This window comes from Juglans regia, chromosome 11, assembly GCF_001411555.2.
Source record: "Juglans regia cultivar Chandler chromosome 11, Walnut 2.0, whole genome shotgun sequence".
NCBI lineage: Eukaryota > Viridiplantae > Streptophyta > Magnoliopsida > Fagales > Juglandaceae > Juglans > Juglans regia.
Window position 1 is genome coordinate 27,952,510 of NC_049911.1, and position 27,899 is coordinate 27,980,408.

Sequence of the window (27,899 nt, forward strand, 5' to 3'; positions counted from 1 at the left end):
CAAATTAGTTAAAGTTTACTTGCAAGCAAAGATTTACCATTTATTATATTATCATCACTTCCCAGTGATCACCGATCAACACATTTGCTGTGAGGAAGATACGGAGAGACCGCAAATAAATTATAAAAAATTAATTCTCAAGTGGTGTATATAGTACATTTAATAAAATATTTATTTTATATAATTTAATATAAAAATTAAATTTGAATTTATAAATTAAATTTTACTATTTAAATTTTATAAATAATATATTCTACACACTTTTTTTTTAATGATAGAAAATCACCCCACAACAAGACCCTTGGGTACGTTTGGAAATTAAATCAAACTCAACTCATTTCAATTCATCATTATAATTTTTTCAAATTCTAATACAAAATATAATAAATAATTCAACTTTTTCAAATCTTAAAATAATAATAATATTTAAAAATAATATTCTAACAATATTTTATTATTTCAACTCAACTCAGTTCAATATCCAAACGCACTCTAAGACTCATCTATGAAACCTAAACTTGATTAAGAAAATAATAACTCATAAATATTGACAAAAACACAGTTCATGCCTTCAGCTTTTCTAACAAATAAATACATTTATAAATTAAAAAAATATATATTACAAATACTATGCAATCATTTGTGGAACTTACATCTATCTCTTATCTAACAACTTAAAACCATCTCATCTCACTTTTAATCCAAACACAAAATTTTAAAAAATCATTTCAACTCATATTCTCACAAATCTCACTACTATTGATAAACTGTTTCAATTCATCTCATCTCATATTTTAATCCAAACGGAATCTAAAAGTTGCTCGGACATTTTTATAATTATAGCTTTGATAAATTTACTACTTCTGAAGGTAAATACTAACCTTTAAACTTGATTTGTGAAACACAATTGATTTGTTAGAGTTTTCTTAATGGCTTGTCTAAATTTTTATCTATTTTAAATAATCAAGATCTACTTTTTCTATATATATTTTAGCTAATGGCTTTTGCAATATATCATATATTAGTTTATCCATTCTTTATTTATATAATTTAAATATTATTTGCTATTTGTATTAGAAAAAGTGTATATTTTTATTTATTATAACTCACACATTTGCAATATCTTTATATCTTTTAATATTCTTAATATCATCTATTAATGTGATTGTAATGTGTCCATCCACATTATAGATGATAAAAATAACATAAATAAAAACAAAATGAGCATATTATTAGTTTTTTTTTTTCACGCACTTGGCTTGTTATGCAATAATTTAGGATGCTACTATAGCAGGAAATAGTAAAAAAACCATAAAAAAATAGCATGAAATAAAAAATGAGAGAAATAGAGGGAAACAATGAAAAATAACTTTTAATAGATGAATAATTTATTCTACTTATAGCGGTTATTGTAGCTAAATGTATTTTAAATTTCCTTTTACTCGTATGGAGCTCTTTATTTTAACATTTCATTAGCTCATTTATATATCCATATAAAATACTTCATAAAAAAAATCCATATAAAATAAAAATAAAAACAGTTGAAATGCTCTAATAACTTTCGAGCAGCCCAACAACTTGATAATCTTCAAATTCACTTTTAAATTTTGTTTATTAAATAATACAATTATAATAAGTTTGAATGACATTGTATTTATTATTTATTATGGTATTATGTTTAATGTTAAGGGGATAATATCTTAGATATTTAAAAATATAAGAGATCACAATCATGTTGTTAATACTACATGTGTTGTTTAAATGCTTGTGAAAATAATCATTAAATATATATATAAACAATATAAATATATTTACTAGAACTAAAAGTTTGTGTGTCGAAACTTGTAGATAAACTTATGAGATCTAACTTAAATAATTCATCTTGTCACAATTAAGTAGTTCATGAATACTGGTATCGGGTAAAATCCTGATAACTAAGTTTTATATTTAAAAAATAAATTCATTTTATGCACAAATATACTTCGTTTTGGTCTCCAATATTATTTTATGCATGCAATCTATGCATGAATATTGGATATTATTTTGTGTTTTACGTGCATTTAGTTAAAAAATGCAACAAGTTGTTTCTACCTTTAGTTATTATCTTGACATAAAATTCAGTCTTTCATCTTGATATATTTTTATTATTACAGATAATGGACAATGTTCAATGTCTTGAGATGTATTTGATGTTTTGAGATTTATTTCATTGCTTTTTTATCATTTTTTTTATTATTATTTTCTTTATCAAGTTATATTTTTGAAAATTTTTGGATAGGTTATTGTTAATGCCTAAAATAAGCACAACAGACTGGAAGGAGACAAGTAATTATTATTGACTGGCTATGGCAATCTGGATCTCGATCGGTATCGTATGGAATCCCCGGTGGTAGTCTAGTGAGACTGTACAGTATCTGCACACACATCTATGACAGCGAAAGGTAAATAAGTACAAAAATATATCCTGAAGTCATCTCGTTTCCTCCTTTTTATATTCTATCCCTACTTTACGTCACTTATTTTTTGTTTTATGTCACTTTCTCTTTACTCTATGATGAATATTTAAATCGTATTACACATCTAAATACTTTAGGTCTCGTTTGTTTTCGCAGATGAAATGAAATGAGTTGAGATAAAATTTGAAAGTTAAATAAAATATTGTTAGAATATATGTTTTAATATTATTTTTATTTTAAGATTTGAAAAAATTGAATTGTTTATTTTATTTCGTGTAAAAATTTAAAAAAATTATAATGATTAAATAAAATGATATGAGATAAAAATGATTATAAAAATAAACGAGGCCATGTAAATTTAAATTAGGTCATTTACAGCTTATACCATCAAACAAATAACTATCACAATTTTTAAAGATCCCGGAAAACACTATACACAATCATAGATATTTAAATAAAGGATGTTAAAAAATAAGGGTTGACCAATAACCCAAATAATTCATGTCGACACCAACCACCCCACAAGACGACGAGAGAACCACACATATGGTTGGGAGGGTTCTCCACCCACATATTAATTAGATGTAGTGATTGGTTGGTCACTCGTGCAAGTGGTTAGGATAAACAGTCCGCCGCAATGAGTTTTGAGTCTTTTGACCAACCACTTTAAAATGAATGATTAGAAATTATATTTATAATAATAAATTATATAAATATCGTATAATTTATTTAAAAAAATAATAAATATTAGATTTATATGTAAAAAATAATTAATTTTTTAAAATAATTATATAATACTTACACATTTTATAAATGTACATAGCATTATCAAAGAGTAATGACACACAATACTCTTCACAATATTTTTTACATATAAATAATGTAAAGTGAGTATTTTTATAAAGTTGTGTTATTTTTATAAAAATATTTGTTTATTTTAAAATGTGATTGTGAAAAATATTGTGTGTTTATATTTTTCTTATTATAAAGTAGTGTTATTTTTATAAAGTATTTTATAATAATATTTTTTATTTTAAAATTGTGAAAAATATTGTGTGTTTATATTTTTCTTACTGAAAATAGTGTATATGCAATCTTTTGAAAAAGCTAAAAGGGTTATGTGTCGCTTGCCTATTGCATGGAACCAAAGCACCAAGCTTCACGTTACGACGTCGTATTCTGCCTTTTATTGTTTTATTATTGAGTTTTTTTGACAAAATTATTATTTATTATTAAAGAGTTTAGTACCAGCAATAGTATTAGGTTGTGTTTGGATGTTGAAGTGAGTTGAGTTAAGATGATAAAATATTATTAGAATAATATTTTTTAATATTATTATTATTTTGAAATTTAAAAAAATTGAATTGTTTATTATATTTTGTGTTGGAATTTGAAAAAATTGTAATAATGAGTTGAGATGAGTTGAGAGTAGTTAGATAACCAAACGAAGCCTTAAGAGTAATGTTAGAGAAAAGTTATTATAACAGTGTATACTTTATACTCATTGTATGATTACTTCTAGTTGATTATTCTCAACACTAATTTGGAGAGATGTGTGGTTTAGATGATGCCATATTATGTGTATAAAATAGATGCTTCTAATATTAACTTTTATCTATATTTATTTATAGTATTAAGATTCTAGATTGTTCTGGATTGGAATTGCGTTCGGAAAACGGGCCGGACTGCCAAACCTCCCTGCTTTTGTGCTCGAACCTTGCAAGCCCAAGGAAGCTCGTCTTGCTTACACACCAAGTTATCCCCTTTATTGGCGATCGAAATAAATTACAGCCCTTCTCATACTGCTCTCGTCTCCGCTCTCCGATTCATTTCCCGGCCGTCCACATCGACAAGGTTCGTCTGTATTCCTACCTCGTTTCTTGTTTGTATCATTACGCATAACGTGATACGCAGCGTGTTGACCTGGAAATTCTCACAGCTTAGATTGTTGCTGAGATTTCGAGGATTACTTTTCTTGATTTTCTCTATTGCGATATCTACCTTGTAGTTTGGGATTTTATTTATTGAATTATTTCCTGAAAAGCCCTAGGTAAGTAGTGATAGAGTTGGGTTTCTGGACTTAACGAATATTAGGCTGGGGATGTGTGCATTCGCTTGATTACTGGAGCCGTAGGGCTTGAAAATCTCTTTGTTTGCAAGGAAAAGAGTTGGGTGAGGCGTTTTATTGTAAATTGGAATTTATCTAAATCTAATACAAATGGAGTAAAATCTAATTGATATCCGGGATTAAAAATAAAATTAAAGCTTTCCCTCGCTTGCTTTGGTTAGTTCCATTCCCATAGGTCTTGGCATGTGGTTCCGGTAGTGGATGAGAGAAATTTTCGAACCTGTAAGTCTCTCAATATAAGATATGCCAGTTGCATTCCCGAGCATGGCAAAATATCACGTGGAATTGCAATTAAGTTGTGACTCGGGTATGAAACCCACGATTCATAATGGACATTAATGAGTCGTGGGTTTTGGTATGCGCACATCATATTGTGACTTCAATGTGATGAGCATGGTAGTGTTCATGGGAATTCATTATCCGGTGCAATATGTCAGTGTTTAGTCTAAGTATACCTTTATCTGCTCTTTTTCTCAATTTAAATGAGGAAAAAGGATGGTTGGCTATTAGCTACTAGAATGGAAAGTTGAAGGTTGGCATCTTAATCTGCTTGCTTATGCTGCCATGCAACCGCTTTTTCTATGCAAGAATTGTCGGATTGCACTCTTGCATTAGGAAGCAACTCCCTTAATGGACAGAAAAGGTGACCTGTTCTATAATCAGAACTTTTTGTTCTTATGGTTACTTGCAACAAATTTTTTTTTTGATCAGTAAAAAAATTAAAAATGTGTAAAGGGTTAATAAATGCCCTGTGCACTGTTAAGAATTCTTTTTTTATGGTGGGTCTCAATTTGAGACACCGAGGATTTTGGTTTTCTGTAAAGCTTTTTTTGCCTTCCTTTCCAGGCATTTTTGCTTATCGAGATTAGGCAGTAAAGTGTCATTTATGTAGTATGCCTCCTATGCTGTGTATTTTGTGCTGCATCTTAAAGAATTATCTGGGTAGTATTGACCGAGTACATTCTGTGTGTTTTGGACAGTTTCTGTTGATATAGCATGGCAAATCAATTCTCTAATGAAGGTTCCAGTACTGCAAAAGTTTCAGGGGAAAGCTCAGACTCGACTGTTCAGCTGAACATCAAGACACTTGATTCCCGGATTTACAGTTTCCAAGTGGAAAAAAATGTGAGCGCCACTCTACCTTATTTCTTGTTATTTCCAGATATATGAATGGATTATATGTCCATTGGATAGTTCTTATGTCTAATCTTTTTCCATTTTTGAGTTATTTCAGATGCCTGTTTCATCATTCAAGGAGAAAATAGCTAATGAAATTGGCGTCCCAGTTGGTCAGCAAAGGTTGATTTTCAGGGGAAGGGTCTTAAAGGATGACCATCTTCTTTCTGAATATCGTATCCAGCCACAGTATTAGTGTTCTAAACTGAATGTTTTTGGAGATTTACATCATTCCATATTATTTTTTACTATATTTTCTTTAACATTATGATGTATTATTTTGCCGATGTTTAAGTGGTTTGATCCCAGATCTTCCTATGCCATTCGAGTGTTCAGCTGCTATATGGATAATGGTACCAGTTAACTAAGCATTTAACATCAAGTAAATCGTAACAAGCAAAATTCTTATTTACTGATAAAAAAAATCAAGTAAACCATAATAGATTGAAGTAAAAACTTGTCAAGTTATGTGCGAATACACACAGAGTTAACTTGGCTTTTATTATTTTTAATTGGTCAACTCCTTATTATATGGTTTATAGAAGGCTTGGTTGATCTCTGATTGTCACTGATATTTATTGTCTCTAGAATGGGTTCATGTTAAGCAAACAAACACTATACCCATAAATTTCAGCAGTAGTTCCTTAATCGGATGTAGACGTGGAGAATGGGCATACATTGCATTTAGTAGAGAGGCAACCAGCACAGGTGCAACCTTCATCTGGTGCTGGTTCTGGAGAGACAGCTGGGAGTAATGGTAATAGAGGTTGGCTTTGGGACCATGTTGCTTTTCCAGTAATATTAGACTAAAGAAAAATATGAAAATAGCTCAGTTGTAAGATAAACTGATAGTGGTTTTTTACATGCGTTGGCAGGAAGTGATGCCAGTATTGGCAACCCCCGTAATCGTGTGGGGCAAATCTCACACAGTGTAGTTCTTGGAACCTTTAATGTTGGGGATCAAGGTGAAGGAGTTGTACCTGACCTTTCCCGGGTGCGGCATTTTGCTTTTCGTTTGTGAAATCTATACTTTAATTTGTTATTAGAGGGCTACCTATAAAGAAAAATTTGTTAGTAGAGGGCTGCAGGGGTGAGGTAGGTTTATGTTGATTAGCATTGCCACAAGTCATTATGCCTTTTTGTTTGTAGGTTATTGGGGCAGTTCTGAATTCTATAGGAATTGGTGGCCAGCCTACAAGCGTTGGCACTAGCGGCACACAGACTTCTACTTTGGTAAGTAGAGCATCATGCTCCTTGAAAATGGTGGTCATTACATCGTGAGCATATTTCATCTCAGTTCTCCCATATTATGCATTTTTAACACATCTATCTAGTCAACTGCTAGAATTATAACTATGGGATTGGCTTCATAAATCAAGCTAATCATTTCATTCTTCTGAGGATGTAGATGAATTAGTTTTTATTGCTTCAGCTTTTTTGTCTCCTTTGTGGAATAGTTTTTTCAAAATAAAATTATTTCTTCCTCACATTGTTGTTTGAACCAAATCATTTTTTTCCTCTTTGGTTGCTGTAAATATTATGCTGTGACATTCATGACTTATTTTAACACCTTGAAAAAAAAAACTCATCTCAAATTACACTTTTACATGTTTTTTGCGCAGCACTGTTGAAGTAAAGGATTGCTGAATTTATAGCTTTCGTATCACCTCCCTTCAGTTTGATGGGTGTAAATAAGCTTTTGCAAAACATGTCTTTTCTCTTATCTTGTCTGCATTTGTATTGGCTGTAGAATGCTGTTTAAACCTTTCTCGGCTTGTGTGATTGGATCTTGACAATGGATATGCTATTGGGCATGTCCACTCGGATTTTAACTACAACTAGTTGGGATTTACCTGTGACTGCAATAGATTAAGCATATTTAGGGGCTCATGATTTCGATGGCACATAGTGTGTGATCAATTTAAGACACATTTGCATCGGGGCTCATGAGAAGAAACTGAATCTGTTAATGGTCTCAACAAAGCCTGTTTTTCATCAGGGGTTTGAGTTGGTAAAGAACATTTGACTCAGAGAGAATGTGAGTCTAATTTTCATGTGGATAAACATTTATATGTTTTTTTCCCCTCTTGTCATAGCCAAATGCTCCTATTCAGGCTCCTCGAGGAAATGAAACAGAAGGGATACGTGGTAATGTTGGAATTCAGACCCAAACAGGAAATCAAGTGCAGTCTGGACAGGCATTTTCTGGGCAACCATTCCAATCTGTACATCAAGTTGTGCAAATCCCTCTGGCTGCAGCAGCAGTACCTGTTCCTTCCATTCATGTTGTGATATATTCTCTTCTTGATGTCTTACTTGTGCTTCACATTTAATTCTTCTTTAATGTCATTTTCTTTCCCATTTCAGCCTATTCCTGATTCTTTGAGTACACTTTCTGAGTTTATGAATCGCATGGAGCAAACACTATCACAAAATGGTGATTATTTCGAAATTCCTTTTTAATCTTGTAGTTGCCAATAACTGCATAAAATTATCCAGTTCTCCTTGATGCAGGATACCAGCCGAATTCATCTTCAATAAATGCTGGTGATCTCCCGAGGGTGGAATTACCCTCCATTGCCCATGGGTTGCATACTCCTGAAGCATTGAGCATTGTGCTGCGTCGTGCACAACGTCTTCTCAGCGGTCATGCAGTTGCTGCACTATCTGTAATCACTATGTTCAGAATACTAATACTTTTCTTTGTTTTCACTCAGCGTTTGATTATATTTGTTCTCTCTGAAAAATGCTTTCCCTCTTTTTTAGCAGAAGAGAATAACTTTTGGTTTTGCTACTTTCAGAGGAATTTATCATGAAGAAAATAGGGGACTGTCTTTCGCCAGTTCTCTATTTTTTTCATTCACCCTCCCTGGCCTTATTTATGGAAATGTGTTGTTTATAAGGATTCTAGATAAATAAATGAATTTCTCCGTTGTATTTTTCCTGATATAACATAAAGAGTGATGTGTTTAGTTTGCTAGGCAAAGTTGGGGGTTGTTTGGGAAACACATCCCATCTCAAAATTTCTCAAAATTTCATTCCCAAATATAACTCAAATACAAACACTTTTCAATTTCAAATTTTCAACTTTTTCATCTAATAATTACTACTTTCCCAAACTTCCAAACAAAATACAAAAAATAATTCACAAATCCCAAAACAAATTATATTCTAACAATATTTTAACTTTATAATATTTTTATTCAACTTTTTCTCTCATTTCCCAAAACCCCATAAAACATCTTAACTCAAACCATTTTACCACTGTTCACAGATTTCTCTTCTCATTTCATTCCCCAAGCATCCCCTTAATGTTTATAGTGAAGATGAAACATGTGACAGTATGTAGTCCACTCCTTGAAAAATAGAAAATATAAATAAGACGCATACCCTGTTTGATATGTAATTATGGTCATGCTCTCTTGTAGATTCACCACTTTTTTCCTGTTTCATTTTTAATAGATACAGGAAATTAACGATAGGCCAAGAAACCTGCGATCTTGTTTGGGATTTTAGATAAATGATTTCAAGTGGATAGTTTGAAGATAGATCATAGAAGGCTTCTGAGTTAGCAAGATGAAGAATGCTGAAGAATTACATTAAAGCATTTTCTGGATAATCCCAAGTTAAAGGTGGTTGATTTTAACAAATTGGGCCAAATTCTAGTGGCTTGGGCTATAGGCTAAGTTCTTTTGGCTTCAAGGGAGACACTATTTCAAAAGGAATGCTTGGCTGTGGATCTGTATAAATATGAATCTATAGAAACCAACATATGACAAGTCAGGATGTAGAAACCACCGATATCCTTTTAAGGCCAAACTATAGAATGTCTTCAAATCTTTGGAATGTTTTTTTTAATAATTGTATGGCTAAAATTAAATTTTAGTAAATAGCTGCTGATTCTTGCTATGTGCTAGTTTCCTATTCAAAAGATAGGAGAGCACCCATCCCCCGAAGTCACATGTCATTTTGCCAAGTTCTTTCAACATGATTCTCTTAAGTGTCCTAGTATAACTATACTTGTTCACCTATGTCAATTTGGGGTACGACCAGTTCATTCAGAGTCCCTGAAATTGATGTTTCTTTTTTTCCCTGGAAATTTCAACCCTGTTGACTATGAAAAAATGTCATGACTATAAACAGACTCTGTTACAAAAGACAAAGCATGAGAAGGCCCCATGGAACATGTTTTAATCTCTTGGAGTCTCTTTATGGTTTTGAGTCATCCACCCACTGGGTCAATCTAAACATTTATCAAATGAATTCAGCGGATTATATAGAGCATATTGTTATTTGCTACTGTGCCATACATGTTTCACCACAATGCCGACGGGGATACTTATGAATTACAGCATTTATTTTGTTTTTCAAATTCTTATTGATGTACAGTGAGATTAATGAAGCTGGGATGTACTCGGATGTGCCAATTTTACATTCTTTACATTTTCCTTTTTGTCTGATTATGTGTTATTTGTAACTTGCTGCAACTTCGTAGCATACTGCAGGATCCTTGGAGCAAGGGGGATCTTCTTCTGATTCTGCCACAAGGGGCCAGATACAGACAGAATCAATGCAATTAGGTCTTGCAATGCAACATTTAGGTGCTTTGCTTCTTGAGCTTGGTCGCACAATTTTGACTCTGCGGATGGGACAGTCTCCTGTATGGTCTTATCCTTCCTAAATCCCTTGGTTCTTTTGTGAGTAAAAGGCATTTGATATACTTGTGGTCCAATTTGCAGACAGAATATGTTTTGAATGCTGGACCTGCAGTTTACATATCTCCATCTGGGCCTAATCCTATAATGGTTCAGGTTTGTCCCTGAATTTTGATGTGGTTTAGTTAGTACACTGAATATGGATATGACATATTCTAGTCTCCAATTAGAGAACAAGTAGAACAATCTAACAAGTGCAGTGGAATAAGTCGATCATGCTATAGATTAGAAAAGAGAGTGGATTAGCTTGGCTAACCTGGTAGTATGGTTACATATGATTGTGTTGATTTTGATGTCAATATATATTGGTGATCTTGTACCATTTGCAGCCCTTTCCTCTTCAAACCAGCTCTCTCTTTGGTGGTTCTGTTCCTCAATCAAATCCTATGACTTTTGGTCCTGTTGGTATAGGGAGTGCTCCAAGGCACATAAACATTCATATACATGCCGGTAATAGATTGCTTATATGCATAAGGTTTCTGATTTTTTTTCCCTAATGGAATTTATTCAGAAAAAAAATTGTTTGTACTGACCTGAACCATGTACCTTCTATTCGGTGATTTAGTGCTGTTTAATATCAGGTACTTCACTTGCACCAATTGTTTCTGCGGTTGGTACAAGGGCCAGTAATGCCGAAGGAATGCAGGGAGAACGTCGTAATGGTGCTGGTTCTGGTGATTCAGGTGCAGCAAGGGTGTTACCTATGAGAAATGTAATTGCAACCACTGTCCCATCACGACCTAGTAGTGTTGCAAGTTCTGGGGTAGCACAGCCTGGTCTTGGTGTTTCTGTTGCAGAACCACCTTCTGACTCTGTTTCACTACCATCTATATCTGAAGTTAATTCACGAATTAGGAATTTTTTTGGTAACTTGCAAGGAGATGGCATGGTTTCATCAGGTAGCTGGTTAAATATATAGTTGTTTGTTTACATAATACTGAAGCCATTTACTTTTTGTATGAAAATTAATATAATGCTACCCAACTCATTAACCTATCTTTCTGTACACAGGTGGCCAAACAGAATCAACTGTTCAAAGTTCTTCTGTTGCTACTGCAAGTAATGATGTGGGGAATGAACAGAAAAACACCACGACATTCAGCTCGGTCAACAGAGTTGGGGAATCTGGGGCATCCATACCTGGGTGCACAACTGAAAGTGAAGGTCAGAAGGTATATATTGTTGTGTGCAATATGGGGCTCCTATTTCTCTTTTAATTGTCGTTTGAATCTTGTGCTGATTCATTAATTAAACAGCTCGACCAATTGAGTAACAGCGATGCTTTAAGTGGAGGAACTGCAGCCAAGTCTGAAGATTTTCAGGGCAATGCTCTGGGATCTGACCAGAAACATGAGGATGCCAAAGCTGTTCCACTAGGTTTAGGGCTGGGAGGTCTGGAACTTAAGGTAAGCTAATTATATTTTCTATTAGTATTCTTTTAAATAACTTAGTGTAAGTTATATCTAAATTCTCTGTAAAAAGCGGATATATATATCTAAGTTTGCACGGATGTGGTACTTGGTGTAGTGTTTCAGCATCTAATGAAAGTATACGTATTGAGGGTTTTTTAATAATACTGGTAAAGTGGTCATAATAACTGAAAAAGGAACATCACCTGCAAGACTTAAATATATAGAAACTAAAAATGTTCTTTATTTACTTTTAGTATGTTGTTTTATATTAGTTTGCTTGTGTTCTTGCTTTATTGGTGCCGTTTTCCACTTAATGTTCATTGCTCGGAGATGTATGGGTGGCAACAAATCAACTAATAGAAGTTTATAAAGCCATGGAGCTGGAGCCTTGGACTGATAATTTCATTTCTAATTTAAACTTTGCAAAATATTATATAACATTATTTCCTAAACATTTCTTATAATCATGCCTTGCATTCTTAGAGCATTGGCAATGGCTAGAATGGCCTAGCCATTGCCAATTCCAAAGTTTGGCTAGAATCTCAACTTTTGGCTAGGTGAATCCAGATTGGACTAGCAATCTTAAAGTCAAAATAATAATATTATATTATATTATTTTAATATAATATTATATTATTTTGTCTAGGGGGGATGACAGCTTCTTGGGTGGCTGGCTGGCTGGCTAAGGGGATTGATGATTGTTTAGAACTTATCTGTCATGAAGGTTTCTTTAGAGAGTTAAAGATGAGTAGTTGAGTTTTTATCATTCAACATCATGCTAACGTAAGGGGCAGCTTTCTGCAACTCTTAGAATTCTGGAATGGAAGGAGGAAATGATTGTTGGTGATTCCGGAGGGTGCTAATGGCATTGGATGGAAAGGCTTTTTGTAGTCCATTCGAAGTGTTATTAGGGAGTTTGGAAAAACAGTGGGAAGGCTGTCCTCAGTCAAAGGTGCTTCGTACGTTGTGGTGTTGAGGTCATTGGTGGATAGTTTGGTCAAGAACAGTTCAGTGGCAAAAGGAAAGAGTAAGGCACTTTTAGGAGATAAAGGCCATCAGGTGACATTAGGAGAGGTGGAGGGGGTCTTGTGGGATGTCAAAGCTCAATTGAAGGGAGTTATGGAGTATGTGAGAAATCTGATGATTAAAGTGGATAAGGGGCTGGACTTAGTCATGGGTTTTGGCGGTGGGCCGAGCATGGATGAGGGATGGCGGGGGGTAGATCCTTTGGGTTTGAAGGCCACAAGTGTGCCGGTAAAGGGCGTTTCAACGCCGTCACAGATAGGTTTGTTGGACGCTGGCATCTTTGTCCATGCTAGTGTCACTACGCCTCTTGAGGGAGCTGTAGGACTTCAATCACCATATGCAGATGGGGTTGGTACTTCTATCCAGGGTTCATCCTTAGTTGAAGACGGGGGACCCTTCATGGTCTTGAATATTTTGGAAGAAACAGTCAAACCTCTTTTGGAAGATGCAAACGGGGTTATAGAAGGTATTGCTTCCCCTTCCTGTGTTACGGAGGGAATAATAGGGCAAACAAAGCAACATGACAAGGATCGTTGGGGGGCGGTGCAAAGTCAAGCAATGTTGGTGGAGGGGAGGAACCTGTAATGGTGACAGAAATAATGGACACTAGCGGTTTGTCGTTGGTGCCTCATGTGGGGGAAGGTTTGGAATTGGGAGTGCAGTTGGGTACCGTGGCTGGGGATAATGTCGTTCCCTTAGTTTCTATCCCTCCATTAAACGATATAGCGGGTTCACCATCGGATTGAGTTCTGGATAAAGTTAACGGACTTCAACAAATCCTGGGGCTTTCATATGGAGAACAGGGAGAATATGAAGATCAATTTAAAGCTCTACTCACTGCGATTGAGGCGAGTCACACGCTTGAAACCAAATCTCATTTTAAGAAAAGCAGGGAGTTAAAGCACCTTCTATGTTCAATCAACTACGATGCTAAGAGAGGTAGCTCAAGTCGAGGGAAGAATAAATGGAGGGCATTGTGAAGGCGATCTCATTGTGGGATGTTCGGGTAGAGGTAGTTTTATGGAAACAAGGGGTTGGGGTTGGGGTTGGGGAGGTGTGTTACATTCCAATTCAGGCTTGGGGTAGTTTGGGTAGGTTTCATGAGATTTTTGGGTCATTAAGGGCTCTCTTGTATGTGCTAGGTGTTTTCTTGTATACATCTAGTGTACTTGGTTACTCCTATTGATTTATATTTATAATATTTTTATTTGTAAAAAAAAATATATATTTGACATTTTTTTATTTTATATATCTTGCAAATATACTTCATATATTAATTAATAATTTCATTTTAATGAGAGAATTCTTCCTCATCCCGAAACCAATTACGAACTACATGTACAAGAAATCCTAGGCAAAACCCAACAGCTCCCAGAACAACAACTATTCAAACCCATAAACTGGAATCAAATGCTTGTAGAACAAAAGCATCCCAAGACCATAACCACAAAATACAGAAGATGGATCCCAAGACAGCACCCGCAACAACTTGGCTAACTGTGTGGAATTGTTGCGAGACCCGCAGCCATGTCTGCAAACAACAATGCAACAGAGCCTCCACTGTTGCTTGTTTGCAGGCTTCCAAAACTGTCAATGGACATGTTGGATCCCTCATCAAGTTTATGGTAATATCCTTGCGATAGATCATCGTAGTTGCTGTCATTCTTGTTCAGGCCTATCATTCTAGTGAATCTTGCACCACCTTCCAATATTCATTCCAGTGTACTTGGTTACTCCTATTGATTTATATATATAATATTTCTACTTATAAAAAAAAAAAAAAAAATCCTGCCTGGGCAGTAAAATCTTCAAATCTCCTTAATTCTTCAACATTAGAAATCCCAAACTCAAAACCCCCTCAGCAGCACCCTAAAACTACAGCATCCTACAAGATTTCAGCATCAAGCCTTGTTTGTAATAAACAAAAACTTATTTTGCAAGTAACTTCTGGTTTAAAGGTCTTCTCAATTATTACTTTCACTGGCAAATTTGAAATTTTTACAAAAAGGAAAACACTCACTTTGATTGCTGGGACAGAAACAATAAGGACAGGAAAGAAAAAGAAAATACATAAGTTGAATTAGGCACCTCCATCCAAACCTCATATCAAACTCAACGGAAAATACCTCTACGAACTGTTATCTAATTATAAACACACCATGCCGCTTTTAAAGCCCTTTATGCAGTCACTTAGAGAACTGTCCCAGAGAAATATAAACAGTGTGCAGAAAATGATTCTTCAATTAGTTTCAGACAATACATTGAGTACATCTTATATCAACCATTTACAACCAGCCAACCAAATGTAGTTGAGATTAACAATCTAGATGGATCCAGGGGAAAATCTTTAGCAGAGTTATGCACATCAATATTTTGAGATAAGGAAATTTTCCATTTTGCACAAAGTCCAGGAACCAAAAAGAGCCTCTCACTAGCCCAGTAATATACAGCTATTGGATGCCTCAGTCAACATGAACTACTTTTAACATATACCAAAAAACGAAACAACATAAACCGCATGACCCATAATGTCAATCTTAGCTATATTACTCCATTTTCAAAGAAACCAAACGCAGAGCCAAAGAAAAATAAATATTAGAGAAGACAAGAACCACAAAGCTTCCCAGTAATGACTGACAAAACCACAAAAACAAACGCCTGGGTAAACAAAAACACAAATAAAAAATAAAAAACAGATTCTGATAAAAGAGTTCAAATTTCTAGGACTTAATTCGAGTTAGAGAGAGAGAGAGAGAGAGAGAGAGAGAGAGAGTACCCATGGATTCAAGATGAGCCGCCAGGCGTAGTCACAGTGTAGGTTTCAGCAGAGTGTTAGGTTTTCGGTGGACGGAGAGAATGAGAGAGAGCGAGTCTCGGTATGGTGAAAACGGAGAGAATGAGAGAGATGAAGGCCGGTCTGGTGTAGAGGGAAGAGAACGAGAGAGAGGAAAGCTACCTGTAGAGGAAACTGAGAAAAAGAAAAGAAAAAATCGAGAGAATGAGAGAGAGGGAGTCTTGGTCTGGTGTAGAGGGAAGAGAGAAAGGGAGAGGGAAGAGAAAAACAGAGAGAAAAAATAGAAAGGGGATTCGGTGAAGGGAGAAAGGGAGAGGAAGGTGGGCGTTGAGCAGAATGGAGGGAAGAAAACAAACAACAAATTATTTTTGTTAAAATAATGCTTTGTTAAAAAAAAAAAACAGTTACACGCCAAAGATGACTTTATCTTTGGCTTTACTGTAGCTCAAAGCCTCAACTCCTTTATCTTAGCTTGTCCAATGCCAGGCGTTTTAAGTGATAGCTAGTCAAATTTTGCATTTTCCTTGTGAGCGTGTTGGAGATTCGGTTATTTCTAAAGCTATATTTGAATTTTCAAAACTTATTTCTGAGATGCAGTTGATCAATTTACCTATGGCGGGAGGAGTTTACACTCAAAACGAGAGCTTGGTCCCGTATTGACAGATTTCTGGTCTCAGCATCTTGGGAAGCTCTTTTTCCGGAATTAAATCAGAAAAGGTTACAACGAGTAGTTTCTGACCACTATCCTATTCTGTTGGACTGTGGGGGCATTGTTAGGGGAAAAATACACTTTAAATTTGGAAATATGTGGTTGACGGAGGAAGGTTTTGTTGAAAGAGTAAGAAGGTGGTGGGCCTCTTATCACTTTAATGGCACTCTCAGCTTTATCTTGGCAGGAAAATTTAAGGAGCTCAAAAAAGATTTGAAGAAATGGAATGTGGAGACTTTTGGCAATGTTAAAAAACGTTAGACTATCCCTTATGGAACAGCTGAACAGTTTGGAGGATAAGGAGTTGAGGGGTACAATTTCTAATGAGGAAAAGGAGCTGAAGAAAAGGGTGCTGGCAGATATTGACAAATTTATGCTTATGGAAGAAATTTCATGGAGACAAAAATCTAGAATTTTATGGCTTAAGGAAGGAAACAAATGCATGAAATTTTTCCATAAAATGGCTAATTCTCATCGTATAAATAACGCCATTGATGTCCTCCATGTTGGTGACAATGTGATTTGTGATAAGGAGGAGATTGAAGATCATATTGTGAATTTCTATGAAAAACTTTTTCGGGAAGAATTTTTATGGAGGCCTAAGATAGATGGGCTGGTTTGTGACTACTCCATTGATCACTCTACTGCAGTTTGGTTAGAGAGACCTTTTGAGGAAGATGAAGTTCTTGATGTGGTTAGGGGCATGTCCAAGGATGAGGCTCCGGGTCCCGATGGCTTTTCCATGGCATTTTTCCAAGCTTGCTAGGTTATTGTGAAGGATGATATTATGAAAGTTTTTGATGAATTTCATTCCTTCAGGAAATTTGAAAAAAGTTTTAATTCAATTTTTTTTTTATCAGTAAAAAGTAATTTTCATTAATATGAATGAAGATAGACATAGCCTATGTACACAGGGAGAATACAATAGAAAACACCTAAATACATTCTTAATAAACTAAATTAGAGCTAAGAACTCTTGTACGCTAATTCCATTAAGAACAATAGCTGAAAACCATAAGAGTAAAGTGTGCAGAAAAAAATTATGTAGCTCCTCCATTGTTCGCTCCTTATCTTCCAAACATCGTGCATACCTTTCCATCCAAAAACACCACAGTATGCATAACGGGATCATTTTCCAAGCTGCTGCTACCTGAGAACAACCTTTTAGACCCTTCCAACAAGCAAGTAGGTCAACCATCTTTGCCGGCATAACCCACGCAACATCGACTCTACTAAATATCCCATTCCACAACTCTCTCGTCACCTCACAATGCAATAATAGATGGTCCACTGATTCGCCATGTTTTTTGCACAAATAACACCAATCCATCACAATGAGACCCCTCTTCCTTAAATTATCCGTGGTTAGAATTTTTCCAAGTGCAACAGTCCACACAAAGAAAGCCACTTTGGAAGGTACTCACGACCTCCAAACACTTTTCCACGGGAAATGTACATTACCTTGCGATGCCAGAATTTTATAATATGTTTTGATTGAGAACTTCTTATTGTCCTTGCACCTCCATTGTAATCTGTCATCCTGTGCCGTTAAACTTTCTGATGAGTATATCAAGCTAAAAAATTCAGAAACAGTAGTCAACTCCCAATCATGGTTGGCCCGAGTGAATAAGATATTCCACTGATACGAGTCTTGGGCAAACACAAATAGATCCGCTATCGAAGCCTCCCTATTAGCCGCAATGTTATAAAGAGCTGGGAAGGCTCTCTCCAAAGTCCACTCTCCACACCAGATATCCTGCCAAAACTTGATGCGGGTGCCCTGTCCGACCACACATCTAATGTTATTTTTAAAGCATTGCCATCCCCCCCATATATATCTCCACAAACCCACACCATACTCTCCCCCTCACTTCATTAGTGCACCAACCCCCCCAAGCACCTCCATGTCTAGAGTCTACAACTTCCTTCCACAAAGACTCCCCTTCTTCTTGATACCTCCATAGCCACTTCCCCAAAGAGCTTTATTGAAAGTCCTCAAATTGCGCAAAACCCAAACCTCCACTCGAAACTGGGGAACAAACTTTATTCCAATGAACAAGGTGGAATATGGTTTCTTCCCCTAGACCTCCCCACAAGAAAGCTCGGAATAACTTCTCGATACGATGCGCCACCCCTGCCGGCAGCGGGAATAAAGATAGAAAATAAGTTGGGAGATTAGATAAAGTACTAGTGATCAATGTAAGTCGCCCTCCCTTTGATAGATACAATCGTTTCCACCTAGCCAACCGTTTCTCCACTCTTTCAATAATACCTTCCCAAATACCTCTAGCTTTGAAAGTGGCCCCCAAAGGAAGGCCCAAATATTTCATAGGCAAAGAACCCACTTCACACCCCAACGTTTCTGCTAGTATATTGATATGGGGCACCACACCCACTGCCACCATCTCAAATTTGCCCAAGTTAACCTTGAGACCTGTCACAGCCTCAAAGCACAACAAGAGTGCTCTTATGGCTTGGATTTGACCCAAATCCACTTCACAAAAGAGCAGTGTAGCATCTGCAAATAAAAGATGTGAGATCATAACACAGCCATAAGTACCATTGCCTGCTGAAAAACCCGCTATAAAACCTCCATCTACAACTGCCCTTTAGCATCCGACCTAGTGCCTCCATAACAATTACGAATAGAAATGGAGACAACGGGTCCTCTTGTCTCAACCCATGGGAACTATTGAAGAAACCCACCGAAGTACCATTAACTAGCACTGAGAAACGCACAGTAGTTATGCAGTATCGAATCCATGAAATCCACCTGTTCCCGAAACCACATCTCCCAAGTAAGTAAAGGACAAAATTTCAATTTACATGATCATAGGCTTTCTCCATATCAAGCTTACAAAGTATGCCTGATTTACCCTCCTTTAGCCTTTGATCCAAACACTCATTGGCAATAAGAACTGAGTCAAGTATCTGCCTCCCCCGAACGAAGGCATTTTGAGGTTTCGAAATGATTTGCTCCATTACCACACTTAATCGATTAGCCAGAACCTTCGAGATGATTTTGTACACCCCACTTACTAGGCTAATGGGACGAAAATCATCAACTTCCATCACTCCCTGTTTTTTCAGAACAAGGGCTATGAACGTCGCATTGAAGCACTTTTCAAATTTTTGGAAAGCATGGAATTCAATAAAGACCCGCATAATATCACCTTTCACAATCTCCCAACAATGCTGGAAAACCCCATAAAAAACCCATCCGGCCCTGGAGCTTTGTCTTTGGCCATATTTCTAATGACCTTATGTACCTCATCTTCTTCAAAAGGTCTTTCCAACCAACTCGCACTCTGCATATCAATGGACTCAAAAGGCAAACCATCGAGCTTTGGCCTCCAACAAGTTGGCTCTGTGAGGAAATTCTCATAGTAGTTCACAATGTGATTCTCTAAATCAGGGGAAGAAGAGAGAACTTGATTACCTGCCTTAAGAGTCTCAATAGTGTTGTTGCGCCTATGAGAATTGGCCACTCTATGAAAAAATTTCGTACATTTATCTCCTTCTTTTAACCAAAGGGCCCTAGATTTTTGATGCCACGATGTTTCCTCTATCAACAAGACCCTCTCCAATTCAGTCACCACCACACTCTTCCTCAATAATGCCTCTTCAGAGGCATTTCCCAACAATAATTGTTCCTCCAATTCCTAAAGCTCCTCCAAAAGGATAGTCTTCTGGTTGTCAATATTGCCAAAAACTTCAATGTTCCACCTCCTTAAGTCTTGCTTTAAGGCCTTTAGCTTACCTGCAAGGATGAAACTAGGGGTACCCGAGAACTGATAAGAAGACCACCAGGTACGAGCTTTCTCAGCAAAACCATCCACTGCTAACCACATATTTTCGAACTTGAAATACTGGCGACCCCTATTAATGCCTCTAAAATGTAACATAATAGGAAAATGATCCGAGCAACACCGAGCCAGCCTCTTTTGATACAACTCCGAATAGCGGGCTTCCCAAGAAGGAGAGACAAGAAACCTATCCATCTCGACCACCCCCTACTATTGGACCATATGAACTCACCCCCAGCAAGTGGAAGATCTATTAGATCCAAATTAAACATGAACTCGGAAAACTCCTCCATGGCTATTGCGTGGCGAGTATTCCCTGATCACTCGCTTGGAAAACGAGTGATATTGAAATCCCTGCCCATACACCACGGCACATCCTATAGATAATATACCCCCGCCAACTCCTCCCACAACCTTCTCCTTTTTCTATCTAGATTTGGCCCATAAATGTTTGCATATGCCCATTCCCACCCATCTACTACATTTTTGAATAAACAAGCCACCGAAAAAGTCCCAACACACTCCTCCACCTCCTCCACAACTCTTTTATCCCACATCAAAAGCACCCCATCCGATGCTCCTTTCGACGCCAAGTATGACCAGTCCACATAAGAACAACCCCATAAACTAAGGATAAGTCTTCGATCAACGATCCTTAACTTTGTTTCTTGAAGACACACCATATCCACCTTCCACATTCGTAACAAGGATTTCATGTGAAGGCGCTTGTTGCGATCATTAAGCCCCCGCACATTCCATGAGAGGATCTTAGGTTTCATGGACAATGGTCATCCCCCTCCCTTTCGTTCTATCCCTACCGCCATTTCCCTCATTCACATCATAATTTATAGAGCATTGTAGTCTTTTAAGTTCCCTATTTCTCTTTACAGCCGACTTCAATCTACTCTCTTCAATGGCAATAATGAGAGCCCTAAACTGCTCTTCAAAACCTGTACAGGACACCCCAACCCAAACTTGCAACTCCTCCACTTTCTTGAAAACCCAATCTGGAATTTCAGAGTTTTGGCTAGGAGGGAGCAGTCGTAATGGTTCAACATCTCTTCTATCTATGCATTCCCCTTCGCATATGACCAACTGCATATCTTCATCTTCTGACTCCTTCGTAAAAGAGTCCTCTGATGTCTTATTTGAACTTGCTTCTCCATGCTCCCGAAAGGGTGGGTCATCACTGTTTGGGCCCACTACTTCACCAGCCACCACTTGTAACGAGCCTAAGGGGTCGCTATCGAACCTGGGAAGGTTCTGAGCATCCCCCATGGTTGACTCTTGTAGCAACCCACTCGTGGGAATGGCACCAATGATAGTAATCTCCTCAATCGCACAAACTTCCAGCCCCAATGGTGAGGTGTCGCCAGCCTCCATTGCACCTATTTGTGCTAGATCCGAGACATTTTGCCTCAACGACGGCCGCGTTATTGCTCTTTCTTAGGACATAAGACTCTGTTACAGTTTCAGCACGCGCCATCACCACTGCCATATGGGCAACTGACCCTGTTACGGTAACGCCGTCCTCTGTCGCACCTTTTTGTGCAAGGTCCGAGACATTTGCCTCAACGTCAGTCGTGTTTTTGCTCTTTCTTAGGGCATCAGACACTGTTACGGTCTCTACTAGCGCCATTGCCTCCGCCGTATGGGCTCCCACCTTCGGCAAGGTTGTCTGAGACAACACTGGGAGCGGTGGCTCGGCCTCACCCCCCGATGGGCCAGCTTCCTCCTCTTGGAAGCGATGGCTCGTCTTCCTCCAAAAAGGGCCAACTCTCTTTTGGTCCTTGATGGGTTGAGGCCCAAACTCAAGACCTGTGGCCCAATCCCTGGCCCGATGGTCTTCAGCTTCCCATCCTTGGCCCACTCTCTTTCCTTTCCCCTTACCTATGGGCTACCTGGCCCAATCCCTGGCCCGTTGGCCTTCAGCTTCCCATCCCTGGCCCAGGCCCAGCTCCCTCATCCCATTTGATTCAACGCATCGTTTTAGCCATCCCACTTTATTTGTTAGCTCTCCCAATTGCACCTCCATATCGCATAGAGCCTTCAACACGTTTTCCTCTTTCAGCGCAATAGAAACTCTGCCATCTCCATACCGCAACTGATCATTACCCAAAGAAGTGACAGGACCTTGCTTCAACAGACCTACTTTCTTTGCCCAGTTCACGTCTCGAGGCCTCTCCACCTTTCTGCTACCTCGAAGAACATCATTGTACGATTGGAAATTTGAGTTCTGCGAAGTCGTGGCTGGTGGAAACAGTCATGAACTACCACCATTTCCAACTTCCTTCAGCACCACCACGAGTTTTTTCCAAGCCACTCTGTCCCTATCCCCTGGTATGAAGATGAAGTTCCGACGTCCACCTCCACCATACTCCACCAACGCCATATATTCTCCCCTAGAGCTGGTGCAACGTTGAGCAATATAACCCCTATCCCCATCCATGTGGGCAGTGTAGGAACCCTTTTCCTCCCCCTTCAAGCACTCCTCCAGTGCCTTGTAAAACCAACGTACTGTCCCCAACCCCAATATCATCTTTTTTACCACTTTCCACCCCTTCTCTGTAAGGATCACGAACCTCCCATCCCATGACACCTCGAACAGTTTTAATTCAATACTAATCCCTTTTATGAAAGACATATTTTACCAGTGAAAATAGTCTTCAAATGCACCATCAAACGCCGGAAGGCACCATCGGAATCAATGCATAGGATAGCAAACCGGCAAATTTGAATATTTAAGTCAGCAAAACACCATAGGATGAACGTTGAATGAGATGAACACTTCTTGTTGTTCACAAGTAGCAGTTCTAAAGAAAATAAGAGAAAAAAAAAAAAAACAGGAAAAGAGACATAAAACTAGTTCCTTTAATACAACCTTTATAACTCTTATTCCTAAAAAGGCGGGTGCTGTTGATATGAGGGATTTTCACCCTATTAGCTTGGTTAATGGGGTTTATAAGATCATCTTTAAGGTGCTAGCTAACCGCCTTTGCGTGGTTTTGGATAAGATTATAAAAAAGCCTGCAAAAAATCCTTGATTCGATGTTAATTGCTCATGAGTGTTTGGACAGTAGAATAAGGATGGGACAATCTGGAATTTTTGTCAAATTGGACATGGAAAAGGCTTTTGATCATGTCAATTGGGATTTCCTTCTCTACTTGCTTGGGAGATTTGGATTTGGAGAGAAATGGTGCTTGTGGATAAGACATTGCATTTCGACGGCAAAGTTCTCTATTTTGGTGAATGGCTCTCCGGCTGGTTTTTCAGTAGCTCCCATGGATTAAGGCAAGGAGACTCATGATCTCCTTTCCTTTTTATCTTAGTCATGGATGCCTTGAGCCGTATGATTGAAATGGCAGTTGCAAGAGGTTTTATGTCAGGCTTTAAGGTGGGAGACGCTTCTAGGGGATGCATCACAGTTTCTCACCTTCTCTTCACGGATGATACTCTAATTTTCAGTGATGCTAACAAGGATCATCTTCGTGCTTTTAAGAGCTTTATTGTTATGCTTTGAAGCTGTCTCCAGGCTTAGAATCAATTTAACTAAGTCTGAAGTTGTTCCAGTGCGTTCAGTCAGCAATATTTATGATCTGGCTAATATTCTGGATTGTAAAGTATCTTCTCTTCCCATGAAATATCTTGGGTTACCTTTGGGGGCTCCTCATAAATCTGTGGCTGTTTGGTATGGGGTGATTGAGAAGATCGAAAGGAGACTAGCTGGTTGGAAAAAGTTATATTTGTCCAAAGGGGGAAGAGTTACATTAATTAAAAGCACCTTGTCTAATTTACCTACTTATTACCTCTCTCTTTTCTCTATTCCAGCAGGGGCGGTAAAAAAAATTGGGGAGGAACGAAAATTCCATTTGGTGAGTTGGAATAAGGTTTGTACTCCGGTGTCTTGTGGAGGTTTAGGTGTGCAGAATTTAAAGCTTTTTAATAAAGCTCTTCTTGAGAAGTGGCTTTGGAGATACAACAATGAGAGAAATGCATTGTGGAAACAGATTTGGGATGTTAAATATGTAAGGATGTGGGGGAATTGGTGTTCTAATGAAATAAAAGGGGTATTTGGGGTGGGATTATGGAAGTCCATTCGGTTGGGATGTGGGGATTTTGTTAAAAACATTAACTTCAAAGTGGGGATCGGGACAAATATTCTCTTTTGGCACGATGTTTGGTGTGGTGATTTACCTCTTAAAATAGCATCTCCTAGTCTTTTCAGGATTGTTAAAAATAAAGTGGCTGCTGTGGCTGATTCTTACTTGTTCTCTAATAACATGCTGAATTGGAATGTGGAATTTACTAGAGATTTACAGGACTGGGAAGTGAGTAAAGCTGCTGATTTCTTTGTAAAGCTTTATGACTCGAAGATTGATCTGATCAGGGAGGACATGATGCAGTGGGCTCATGATAATAAATCCAGATTCTCGGTGAATTTCTTTTACAAGGTGTTAAATAGACATGATAATAAAACATACCCTGGAAATGCATTTGGAAAGCTAGAGTGCCCTGTAAAGTTGCATTTTTCTGCTAGTTGGTGTCGTTGGAGAAAGTTTTAACTACTGATTATTTGAGGAAAAGGGGTTTCTATGTGATGGATTGGTGTTTCTTGTGCCAAAAAGATGGAGAATCAGTTAACCACCTGTTTCTTCATTGCGAAATGGTGACTGCTTTATGGAATGAGTTACTTAGGCATTGCTTGGGTAATGCCTTTTCAAGTGGTGGATTTCTTGGCTAGTTGGCAAGGCACTGTGGGATGTGGAGGCAATAAAGCTGAATGGAGGATGATTCCTTTGTGTTTGTCGTGGTGTATATGGCTGGAGAGAAATGGGAGGTGTTTCGAAGATTGTGAACCCACAATGGGGGAATTTAGGGATTTTTTCTTTAGCACTTTAAATTTTTGGGTGAACAATCTAGTGAAGGACATGAATATTTGTAATGCTTTATCTTAATTCTATTTTTCTTTAGTTTGTATTTAGGTGTATTCTCATCCTATTACCTATCAAAAAATATTTTGCATTTAGCCAGGCCGATGCCAGTGCTCTAAATGCCTGTTGTATGTTCATTCTAGATTGTTTTAAAGCCTAGTTTGGATAGCAAGATAGAGCATTGCTATTCATAAGCCCATACACCACACACCAAAAAAATTATATTTTTTTAAAGTTTTTTTTGGTTTTATTATTCTTAAAATAATTAAATTATTCTACTCATAATCTATATACCACATATTTGGTAAGAGAATAAAATTAAAGAAATCATAAAAATGATGGTGTGTGGTGTATGAGGTTTAAGAATATAATTTTTCTTTCATCTAATCATTTACCTAATCATTATAACTTTTCCAAATTTCCAAACAAAACACAAAAAATAAAATAACTTTTTTCAAATCTCAAAACAAAAATTATATTCTAATAATATTTTAATTTTCTGAAATTTCTATTCAACTTTTTCTCTCACATTTCTTAAAACTCCATAAATATCTTAACTCAAACCATTTCACTACTATTTACAGAAAATTTCATCCTATCTTACTATCCAAACCAGCCCTTAGTCAAAAGTTGACCTGTTGGCTTGAGTTCCTATATTTTCAAATTATTACTTAAGGATTCTCCCTCAGGTTTGGTTCTCTCTGTTGAACGACTATGCAAGCCTTGTGCCACTTAGCTTAGTTTCTAGTTTCTTCTATTTTTTGTTCAAATGAAGTGTCGGCTATTGGTACATTGCTGAGTTTTTTTTTACGTGACATTTTTTACCATCATATATTTCATAGATACTAAATTCATGTAATACTAATGTAATCAGAGGCGAGGTATACAGCAAAAGTCGAAGGTTGTTGGTGGTGATGGTGGAACTACCAGCGCTTCTTCTGATCAAAATCAGCAGATGAGAACAAGCAGCCAACAGATTTTGCAAACTCTGGGATCTCGTAGCTCTGTTGTAAATAGTGTGAATGTGAATGCGAATGAGCGGTCCCCAGAGCAACCACCCCCTGCAGTTGATATGGCAAGTCTTATGTCTCAGGTCCTGCAAACTCCTGCTTTGAATGGTTTGTTGGCTGGTGTTTCAGAGCAAACTGGGGTTGGCTCTCCTGATTTTTTGAGAAATACGCTGCAACAGCTGACTCAGAGCCCACAGATGAGGAATGCAGTTGGTCAAATTGTTCAACAGGTTGATAGCCAAGATCTTGGAAACATGTTTGCAGGGCTCGGAAGAGGCCAGGGTGGTGGCCTTGATTTGTCTAGGATGTTCCAACAGATGATGCCGATTGTATCCCAAGCCCTCGGTGGTGGGTCAACTCCCCCTCAGCTTTTTCCTCCCATGGAAGCCGAACCCCAATCACAGTATAATGAGCTGAATCTGAGCAGTGATGACAAACAACATGAACAAAACTTACAGGTTTTCATACGCACACATCCATAAAGGATTTTTATTTGTTGTTTCTTTTGTTTTTTAGCATCTGTTGCTCCTTGTGGGCTGTTAGTCAAATCTACCATAGTGCTTTTATTGGAAGAAGTAAATCTTTTTGCCATGGCTTTGCCAAGAAACTCTACTGAAATACCTTGATGCTTTTGATACTGTTGCCTCATCAAACTGCTTCATGTTGTTGGAGGACTTTTTTTGAACTTTTGAGCACTTCCATTGACAAACTAAGTTTTGGAAACTAAATCTATGAATTTTTTTGTTAACATGGAAAGTCTGTAGAGTTATACTATATGAACATCGCTTCTGATAGTTGATTATGTAGTTCTGAACTATTTTTGTCGCGATTGGTATCTTGTGGGATCTGGTGCTTGATAGTAAATCGTGTCCTTTGGCTATAAAAAAATACACTTAATATCCTCCTCCTTTCCGTCAATTTGGAGCATCTGTTACCATAACTGCTAGTTATATGAAACTGATACTTCTCTGTCTGGGCGGATAATTGATCTCTCTTAAACGTTAGACACTTTTGTTTTGTGTTACTACCATCTTCTGCTGTAATTTTATCTTTATCTGTTTTGTTTTTCAGACCAACCTCCAAGAACTGGCTCAGCAGATTGAACAACTGAATCCACCCGAAAATATTTTCCATTCTGTAGTCGAAAATGCAGTTATGTTATCTGGCAGCGGAAGTGGTTCTGAAGAGCTTGTTGATGAACTGTGGGGCGATGAAGGTCTTGCTAATGTAAGCGTCCAAATGTTATGAATTCTTATTGTGTCGTGAATGCTGTCTGTTTTATAATTTGATTGAACTGAGTGCAAGACATTTCATTTGACAGCTTCAAAAGTTCTGAGTTTTTATGGTTTGCATGATGTTCACGGGGACGCTATATTTATGTTGGCTTGTGCAGGAATATATGGAGATGTTACGGCGAGATATTCATCGACGACTTCAGGGTGAGTCTGGGCAGGATAACTGCTGAACAGAAGTGGGCATGTTTGTGACTCTTATGAGTTATCATTATGAGCATTATGACGGGGGTATTATTCACTTGGCCAGGGCTTTTCAGTTTGTTTTACAGTTTCTCAGTGTCCTTGTACAGTGTAGGTTTGCGGCATGTTTTGCTTTTAAGTTATAGTTGGTATGCGTGTTGCAGGCCCCACTTGTTGTCTGATTCAGTGTATAAAAATTATTGTCACTTATCAGAAATGATTTATGATCATTGCAACTATCCGTGTCTAAATTTTCCAAA

General features: G+C 37.4%; 1 protein-coding gene across 3 annotated transcripts; it reads left to right on the forward strand.

The window, feature by feature from the left end:
- Positions 1–4,111: 4,111 nt before the first annotated feature.
- Positions 4,112–27,899, forward strand: LOC108984515 (large proline-rich protein BAG6-like). Of its 3 annotated transcripts, none has more exons than XM_018956498.2 (18): positions 4,112–4,310; positions 5,565–5,709; positions 5,819–5,936; positions 6,419–6,526; positions 6,636–6,754; positions 6,910–6,993; positions 7,857–8,045; positions 8,128–8,197; positions 8,275–8,429; positions 10,256–10,420; positions 10,500–10,571; positions 10,805–10,925; positions 11,057–11,374; positions 11,487–11,647; positions 11,732–11,881; positions 26,029–26,622; positions 27,236–27,391; positions 27,558–27,899. In XM_018956498.2, exons 2-18 carry the CDS (start codon positions 5,581–5,583, stop codon positions 27,627–27,629), a joined length of 2,781 nt encoding a protein of 926 aa, XP_018812043.1. In that variant the 5' UTR covers positions 4,112–4,310; positions 5,565–5,580; the 3' UTR covers positions 27,630–27,899. The 3 variants fall into 3 exon arrangements, with proteins under 3 accessions (XP_018812043.1, XP_035538544.1, XP_018812044.1); XM_035682651.1 differs by having other exon boundaries at positions 4,143–4,310; positions 7,875–8,045; XM_018956499.2 differs by having other exon boundaries at positions 4,143–4,310; positions 6,419–6,517.

What these genes read in the sequence shown, in the direction of transcription:
- LOC108984515 (XM_018956498.2), top strand. Translation starts at nt 5,581, where the DNA reads ATGGCAAATCAATTCTCTAATGAAGGTTCCAGTACTGCAAAAGTTTCA. An exon ending in GTTTCCAAGTGGAAAAAAAT is followed by an intron (nt 5,710 to 5,818) that starts GTGAGCGCCACT and finishes GAGTTATTTCAG; the next exon opens with ATGCCTGTTTCATCATTCAA. An exon ending in AACATGAACAAAACTTACAG is followed by an intron (nt 26,623 to 27,235) that starts GTTTTCATACGC and finishes TTTGTTTTTCAG; the next exon opens with ACCAACCTCCAAGAACTGGC.